The sequence below is a fragment of the Lepidothrix coronata genome, unplaced genomic scaffold, assembly GCF_001604755.1.
Source record: "Lepidothrix coronata isolate B3197 unplaced genomic scaffold, Lepidothrix_coronata-1.0 Scaffold369, whole genome shotgun sequence".
NCBI lineage: Eukaryota > Metazoa > Chordata > Aves > Passeriformes > Pipridae > Lepidothrix > Lepidothrix coronata.
The window spans coordinates 131,100-139,606 of record NW_016690549.1 but is presented as its reverse complement, the minus strand read 5'-3'; the positions used below and the strand labels follow the sequence as shown (position 1 = coordinate 139,606).

The 8,507-nt window shown below is 56.3% G+C and overlaps 1 protein-coding gene across 1 annotated transcript in view; it reads left to right on the top strand.

Moving 5' to 3' along the window:
* The window catches only part of DDB1 (damage specific DNA binding protein 1), a 14,887-nt gene that overhangs the window by 920 nt on the left and 5,460 nt on the right, over positions 1–8,507 (top strand). The window contains exons 2-17 of the mRNA XM_017838928.1: positions 881–1,029; positions 1,122–1,238; positions 2,747–2,968; positions 4,040–4,154; positions 4,264–4,361; positions 5,001–5,159; positions 5,518–5,601; positions 5,739–5,855; positions 6,500–6,602; positions 6,719–6,794; positions 6,872–6,980; positions 7,164–7,342; positions 7,437–7,600; positions 7,684–7,791; positions 8,025–8,232; positions 8,345–8,440. Coding sequence (XP_017694417.1) covers positions 881–1,029; positions 1,122–1,238; positions 2,747–2,968; positions 4,040–4,154; positions 4,264–4,361; positions 5,001–5,159; positions 5,518–5,601; positions 5,739–5,855; positions 6,500–6,602; positions 6,719–6,794; positions 6,872–6,980; positions 7,164–7,342; positions 7,437–7,600; positions 7,684–7,791; positions 8,025–8,232; positions 8,345–8,440 — 2,104 coding nt within the window. The remainder of the gene's footprint in view (positions 1–880; positions 1,030–1,121; positions 1,239–2,746; positions 2,969–4,039; positions 4,155–4,263; positions 4,362–5,000; positions 5,160–5,517; positions 5,602–5,738; positions 5,856–6,499; positions 6,603–6,718; positions 6,795–6,871; positions 6,981–7,163; positions 7,343–7,436; positions 7,601–7,683; positions 7,792–8,024; positions 8,233–8,344; positions 8,441–8,507) is intronic.

Here is an 8,507-nt window from a genome sequence, read left to right as displayed (position 1 = left end):
GGGTACGGGGGGTGCGGGGAGATGGAGGTGCTGGGGGGCAACGGGGGAGGTGGGGTGCGGGGCGGTTTGGGGTCCCGGGAGGGGTTTGGGGTACGGGGGGTGCGGGGAGATGGAGGTGCTGGGGGGCAACGGGGGAGGTGGGGTGCGGGGCGGTTTGGGGTCCCGGGAGGGTTTTGGGGTTCCGCGGGGGGGTTTTGGAGATACAGGGGAAGTTTTGGAGTACGGGGAGGGCCTGGGGGATTTTGGGGATCCCAGAAGGACTTTGGGATGCTGGAAATGGGGATCCAGTGGAGTCCCTGAGCTCTATAACGAGGTGGGGGTGCAGAAGGTGTCAAAGAAACCCCAGGAATGAGAATTCCCATGGAAAGGCAGCAAGGAAAGGGATTCCTGGGACAAAACGTGGAGCCCGAGCTCCGGGAACGCAGTTCCCGAGGGGGCTGCGGGGGGGAGGAATTGGGGGCTTCGGGAGGCAAACCGAGGATCGGCCGGAGATCCCTGAGGTGGCAGGTGATCCCTGGGGTGTCAGGAGATCCCTGAGGTGGCAGGCGATCCCTGGGGTGGCAGGAGATCCCTGAGGTGGCAGGAGATCCCTGAGGTAGCAGGAGATCCCTGGGGTGGCAGGAGATCCCTGGGGTGGCAGGTGATCCCTGGGGTGGCAGGAGATCCCTGAGGTGGCAGGTGATCCCTGAGGTGGCAGGAGATCCCTGGGGTGTCAGGCGATCCCTGGGGTGGCAGGCGATCCCTGGGGTGGCAGGAGATCCCTGGGGTGGCAGGAGATCCCTGAGGTTGCAGGCGATCCCTGGGGTGGCAGGTGATCCCTGGGGTGGCAGGAGAACCCTGGGGTGGCAGGCGATCCCTGAGGCCTTCCCGCTTTTCCCAGGCCACTTCACCTCCTCCGAGGACCTGAACCTGCTGATCGCCAAGAACACGCGGCTGGAGATCTACGTGGTCACGGCCGAGGGGCTGCGGCCCGTCAAGGAGGTGGGGATGTACGGCAAGACCGCCGTCATGGAGCTCTTCCGCCCCAAGGTGCGTCCCGGGACAGCACCCCAAGGCCGGGGGGGTGCTGGGGGGGGGTTTTCCCGGCGCGGAAGGGCCTCTGGAACGTGTTTCCCGCGCAGGGGGAGAGCAAGGACCTGCTGTTCATCCTGACGGCCAAGTACAACGCCTGCATCCTGGAGTACAAGCAGAGCGGAGACAGCATCGACATCATCACCCGCGCCCACGGCAACGTGCAGGTGAGGGCGGCCGGAGCGCCGGGAACGGGAATTCCGGTTTCCGGCCGCGGCCGGATTCGTGCCGGTTATTTGGAGGTGCTGTGGGTGCCGCTGGATTTGGGACGAGTCGCCTGGTGCCTTGGGTGCTTCCAGAGTTTACTTTCGGTCTGGGATTCTGGGAATCTGGGACGGTTTGGGTTGGAAGAAGGAGCTTAAAGCTCATCCAGTGAAAGCTCGTTCCTTCCCACGGGCAGGGAATGTTGCTCCTGTCCAAGCTGGCCTTGGACACTTGCAGGGATGGAGCAGCCAGAGCTTCCCTGGGAATCCGTTCCAAGGCCTCACAACCCTGCATAGGGAAGGATTTATTCCCAATATTCCATCTAAATAGTAAATGGAATCATGGAACGGTTTGGGATGGAAGGGACTTAAATCTCATCCAGTCCCACCCCACTGCCACGGGCAGGGACAGCTTCCACTATCCCAGGCTGCTCCAAGCCCTGTCCAACCTGGCCTTGGACATTTCCAGGGATAGGACAGCCACAGCTTCTCTGGGAATCCGTTCCAGGGCCTCACCACCCTCACAAGGAAGGATTTATTCCCAATATTCCATCTAAATAGTAAATGGAATCATGGAACGGTTTGGGATGGAAGGGACTTAAATCTCATCCAGTCCCACCCCACTGCCACGGGCAGGGACAGCTCCCGCTATCCCAGGCTGCTCCAAGCCCTGTCCAACCTGGCCTTGGACATTTCCAGGGATAGGACAGCCACAGCTTCTCTGGGAATCCGTTCCAGGGCCTCACCACCCTCACAAGGAAGGATTTATTCCCAATATCCCAACCAGGCAGCACATGGAATCCTGGAATGGTTTGGGTGGGCCTTTCAAGCTCATCCAGTTCCACCCTCTACCATGGGAAGGGGCATTTTCCCTAGATCAGGACGCTCTGACCTGGACACATCTGTGTTCTTGGGAATAATAAATATGGGATAATAAATGGAATTTAAGGAAAATTAGTAAGGTCCAAATTTTCCCTGGGAAATGAGTTCTTTGGGAACTTGTGGCTGTTGTTTGCTGGGGTGGTGTTGGGAATGATGGGCAGGAGGTGGAGGTGGGAATCTCCTGTCAAGAATGTTTGGGAAAAGTCCTTGGCACACGGAAGTGCCAAAGTCATTCCCAGCCAAGGAACTCCAAGGGGTCTCTGGGAGCGGATAACAGCACTGGATTTTGGGAGGGGGATGTTTGGTCGTGGATATCAAAGCAGAGACCAGGAAAGGGATGTGACTCCTCTGGATCATCCAGTGCAGAGTCGGGGCTGGAAAACCAGGTTTAGGGGCTGATCCCACAGTGCCAGATTCCCGGGAGAGAAGAAGCGGTGCGGGAGCAATTCCAGGTGGAAAAGCATCTCCTCCTTAGGCTTGGTGGTTTCCCAGCTGGAATTCTGGGGGCTGGTTTTTCTGGAGCCCCTCAGGGATCTTTTCCCGGCACTAATCCCCTTTTCCCTTCCCTCCTCCGTGGGTTTGTCCCCCAGGATCGCATCGGCCGCCCCTCCGAGACCGGGATCATCGGGATCATCGATCCCGAGTGCCGGATGATCGGGCTCCGGCTCTACGACGGCCTCTTCAAGGTCATTCCCTTGGACAGGGAGAACAAGGAATTGAAAGCCTTCAACATCCGCCTGGAAGAGCTCCAGGTCATCGACGTCAAATTCCTCTACGGATGCCAAGCTCCCACCATCTGCTTCGTCTACCAGGTACTGCTTTTCCATGGAAAATCCACGTGGAGGGTGGAGCCGAGGGCTCCAAAGGTTTTCCAGAGGCTGGTTTGGGTGATTCTGGCCCTTCCAGGCTCGTTAGGAACCTCCACGTGTTGCTTTTTCCCAGGTCTGGGAGAGAGGAAGTGACACTTTCCCACAGAATTCCCGGGCAGCTTTGCCTTGAGTGGGAGTGTTTTCCTTGTTAAACCCTCCAGAGGAGCTCATGGATCGCTCCAGCAATTGGATTAGATCCAGGATCAGTTGTTTCCCAGAGCGACACTTGAGCCTTTCCATAAAAAACAAGGCAACTGGGATTTTTGGGAGGCAGCTCCAAGTGTGTCCCATGGCAGCAGTGATTCCATTATTCCCTGTTTGGGCACTGCTGGATCCTCCCAAATTGTTCCTGAGTCAAGGAATGGGGGAGAAACAACTTTTGTCACCACATACCTGGGATTTCAGGGAACAAGTGGATGACTAGAGGGCTTTCCAACCTTAAGGATTCCAGGATTCCATGTCTAACACTCAAAAATCTTTGGAGCACGAGTGGGATCTTGTAAAGCTCTGGATTATTTTTATCCCTGCCTGTGGAAAGGGGGATTTTTCCAAGCAGCTGCCTTCATTCCCTCTCTATTTATTAACCATTATCCCGGGATTTGGACCAAATAGAGCAGCAGGGACTGGGATAATTTTTGGGAAGTTCTAAAACAATGGGAAGAGACCAGAAAAAGGGGGAATACAATAAGAAAAAACCGGATTCCTGAAGGTTTGCTGGAGCTGGAGGTGATATTTCATAGCAATATTCTTGCTCCAGCGTTGTCAGGTGAACACAAATCCCAGAAAATCCCTTGGATAACACTGGAAAAATGCTTCCCAGCCTCTCTTGGCACAGAGGTTTATCCAGAGGTCGGTTTATATGTGGAAAACGCTGGGAGAACGACAGCAGCCTGGTTTGAGAAGGGAGAAGGGAGAGGAGGAGCTGGGAAGGTTCCCCAGCTGCCTGGAATGCTGTTTTTGCAGGAGATGAGGTGGAATTTGCTGATTTCTGGGATCTTGTGTCTCCTCCTGCAGGACCCCCAGGGCCGGCACGTGAAGACGTACGAGGTGTCCCTGCGGGAGAAGGAATTCAACAAAGGCCCTTGGAAGCAGGAAAACGTGGAGGCCGAAGCCTCCATGGTCATTGCAGGTTGGGAAAGATCTTCCTTCCCGGTTTGTTTTCTTTTTTCCCCAGCCCGGATGCCTCAGTTTTTCCGCACAGGGAAAGACTCGCGGGATATTTGTCGTTGTTCCCGCAGTTCCGGAGCCCTTCGGAGGCGCGATCATCATCGGCCAGGAATCCATCACCTACCACAACGGGGACAAATACCTGGCTATTGCTCCTCCCATCATCAAGGTGAATGGGCTGAATCCCATGGAATTCCTCCTTGCCCAATCCTGAACCCTGCAGAATTCCTCCTTTCCTAGCCCTTCCAGGCAGGAATTCCAACCGCTGCCATCCCACGCGTGGCCTAATAGTGCTTGGACTTCCAGGGGTTTGGCTTCCCAAACAGTAACCTTTGTATCCATGGTCTGTGGGACTCTTGGAAAAGGGGCAAAGCCTGGAATGTTTGGGCCCCATGGAATGGGATTAATTAGGATTTAAGGCATGGTTTGGGCAGAATTCCAAGCAGGAGCCTGGTTGTGTTTCAGGCAGAAGATATGGATGAGCCTCTTGGAGACTTTGGGAGATAAAGGACAGACTTAGGGATTTTGGGATGGAGGTTGCATTTGTGGGTTTTGTGGGAATAACAGCCCACTTCCCACATTTAGTGGGAGCAATGGCACGGCTGAGATGCTGCTCCAGGCTGGAATTACCATGCAAAGGTCCTTTTAAGCTGGAAATAAGGAAAGAACCCTAAATCTTGGATGGAAAAATGGGAGCCTGGAGCTCTGGGATAGCGAGTCTGGGGTGCTGAAGCAGGGAATGAGTCACCTGAGCTCCAGCTTTGGGGCTGTTCCAGTGGATTCCAAGAATTCCCTCCTTTCCCTGCAGCAAAGTACCATCGTGTGCCACAACCGCGTGGATCCCAACGGCTCCCGGTATTTGCTGGGAGACATGGAAGGAAGGCTCTTCATGCTGCTCCTGGAAAAGGAAGAGCAGATGGATGGCACTGTCACCTTGAAGGACCTGCGTGTGGAGCTGCTGGGAGAGGTAGGACTCACCTTTCCTGGGATTTTCCCAAGCCCGGAAAGGCTCCGTGTAGGAATTGTGTCCCTTTTGGATCCCGGGATGGTGATTCTTCCCATTTTTCACAGCTTTAACATGTTGGTTGCTGGAAAATTCCTTCTTAAATTCACACCCTCTTCCCAGTTTTTTACACCTTCATCCCGTTTTTTTTTTTCCCTGTTGCTTCCGCGCTGTTTCCGAGGGAGAAGCTCAGACTCTGTGGGATTTATGAAGGGCTTAAATCCCTTTCCCCTGCCCAGGGATTTCCTGTTGGATAAACAGCTCGGTAGTGGCGCTCTCGAGGTGTTCCAGAGACTTTTCCCTGCCTTTTCCCAATTCCTAGACATCCATAGCGGAGTGCCTGACCTACCTGGATAACGGAGTGGTGTTTGTTGGATCCAGGCTTGGAGATTCCCAGCTGGTGAAGGTACGTGGCCGCTTCCTCCTGGCCTTGGTTCCCACCAAAACCTTGGGATGTGGATAAATTTTCCCGCTCTTCTCCTCGCCTGCCCTTTTTATCCCGCTCCTTGGAAGCCAGGGGTTGATCCCAGTGTTTATTCCCAGCTCAACGTGGACAGCAACGAGCAGGGATCCTACGTGGTGGCCATGGAGACCTTCACCAACCTCGGGCCCATCGTGGACATGTGTGTGGTGGACCTGGAGAGACAAGGGCAGGGACAGGTATCCCTGATCCTGCTTTTCTGACCTCGCTCCTGGGAATTTCTGGGCCGGCCAGGTGTACCCATGAGTTGTCCATAGAATCCCGGAGTGGTTTGGGCTGGAAGGATCATCTGGTTCCAACCCAACCTTCCACTATCCCAGGTTACTCCAAGCCCCGTCCAACCTGGTCTTGGGCAATTCCAGGGGTGGGGCAGCCACAGCTTCCCTGGAAAAGGAAAGGAAAAGGCTCAAAACTGTTTATCGGAGGATCTCGGAGTCATATCCGGGTGCTGGGATTGGGATAAGTGTTTTCCTGGAGCAGTAGGAGGTTAATTCCAGGATATCCACGAGGAAGGGTCTGCCCTTGTGCCATGGGGGAAGGATCAGCTGCCAAAAAAATTCCTTGGAGGAGGTGCCCACAGAGATTGTGGATGTCCCATCCCTGGAAGTGTCCAAGGCCAGGCTGGACAAGACTTGGAGCAACCTGATCTAAAAGGAATGTGGAAATCCCACGGAAAGGGATGAAATATTTGAGGTCCCTTCCAAACCAAACCATTCCAGGATTCCATGATCCTCAGATGGGTTCCCCATCTTCCCGTGAACCCGGAGAGGGGTGGGAAAGCTTCCCAGCCACGGCTGGTAAATCCCACCTGCTTCTCCTGCAGCTGGTCACCTGCTCCGGCGCCTTCAAAGAGGGATCCCTGCGGATCATCCGGAACGGCATCGGGATCCACGAGCACGCCAGCATCGACCTGCCGGGAATTAAAGGTGAGGGGGGCGATCCGTGGTGTCCCACAGCCTGGGAGGGGACATCACGGGCACGGATGACGTTGGGATGTGGAATTAAGAGGAATTATGTGAGGAGCTGTGGCCTCTTTTCCCAGGCTTGTGGCCGCTGCGGTCGGATCCGCACCGGGAGACGGACAACACCTTGGTGCTCTCCTTTGTTGGCCAGACCAGGTAAAGGGGGATCCTCGCTCCAGAGCTCTCACCACGTGCCAGAGCAGGAATTAATGGGAATTCCCTCCCCTTTCCAGAGTTCTGATGTTAAACGGGGAGGAGGTGGAAGAGACGGAGCTCACGGGGTTTGTGGATGACCAGCAGACGTTTTTCTGCGGGAATGTGGCGCATCAGCAGCTGATCCAGGTAATTCCAGCTCGGGGGAAACACGGATATGGCTCTCCTGGTGATCCCTGTGGATCATGGGGTTAATCTGGGGTGTTGTCAGGGATCAGCAAATGGGATCCTGGGTTCCTGTTTCTAAGGGATACGGAGCAGAGGGAGCTTCTCGCTCGCGTTTTCCATGATTTTTCTGTGCTCTCTTCCCAGATCACCTCCGCCTCCGTGCGCCTGGTGAGCCAGGAGCCCAAATGCCTGGTGAGCGAGTGGAAGGAGCCCAACGGGAAGAACATCAGCGTCGCCTCCTGCAACACCAACCAGGTGGTGGTGGCCGTGGGAAGAGCCCTGTTCTACCTGGAAATCCGGCCCCAGGAGCTCCGGCAGATCAGGTGCGGGTCAGGCACAGCCCACCCCGGGCGCCCCGGGAGCGCTGGGATTCGGGATCGTGACGGACGCCTGTTCTCTTTCCTCCCTCCCTCCCAGCTGCACGGAGATGGAGCACGAGGTGGCCTGCCTGGACATCACTCCCCTGGGAGACTCCAACGGGATGTCCCCGCTCTGCGCCATCGGGCTCTGGACCGACATCTCCGCCCGCATCCTGAAGCTCCCGTCCTTCGAGCTGCTGCACAAGGAGATGCTGGGAGGAGGTGGGAGCTTCCCGAGGGGAACGGTGGCAGCCGCTGGCCGAGCCCCGGGTGGCCTCATCCGTCCTTTTTCCCGCTTCCCGCAGAGATTATCCCGCGCTCCATCCTCATGACGACGTTTGAGAGCAGCCACTACCTCCTGTGCGCCCTGGGGGACGGAGCCCTCTTCTACTTCGGGCTCAGCCTGGAGACAGGTGACCTTTGCCCTTAACCTTTTCCGTGTTTCTCCATCCCTCTGGAACGCTTTCCTGCTTTCCCCAGCCCCAGGCAGTGGGAACTGGCGGATTCCTCCGGAGAAAGGAGCCAGCCGGATCTTTACATCCGGGGTGCCTTTTCTGCGCTCCTTCCATCCCGAGGTGTCCCGGGAGATCCCAGTGGTTGTTTTCCTCCCACGGGAGATCCCAATGGTTGTTTTCCCTGGCTCCAGGCTCGCTGAGCGACCGGAAGAAGGTGACCCTGGGCACGCAGCCCACGGTCCTGAGGACGTTCCGCTCCTTGTCCACCACCAACGTCTTCGCCTGCTCCGACCGCCCCACCGTCATCTACAGCAGCAACCACAAGCTGGTCTTCTCCAACGTCAACCTCAAGGAGGTCAACTACATGTGCCCCCTCAATTCCGACGGGTATCCCGACAGGTGAGCCCCGGGATCCACCGGGACGTGGAGCGCAGAGAGGTTCTTGCTGTTCTCTAAGATTCCCTGGATTTTTTTTTTCCTCTCCCCCTCTCCCCCTCTCCCCCTGGGGCAGTTTGGCGTTGGCCAACAACAGCACCCTGACCATCGGGACCATCGACGAGATCCAGAAGCTCCACATCCGCACTGTTCCTCTCTACGAGTCGCCCAGGTGAGCTGGGAAGGATTCCTGGGATGGGGATCCCTGGGATGGGGACGAGTGGGTGGTGTCGCTATCC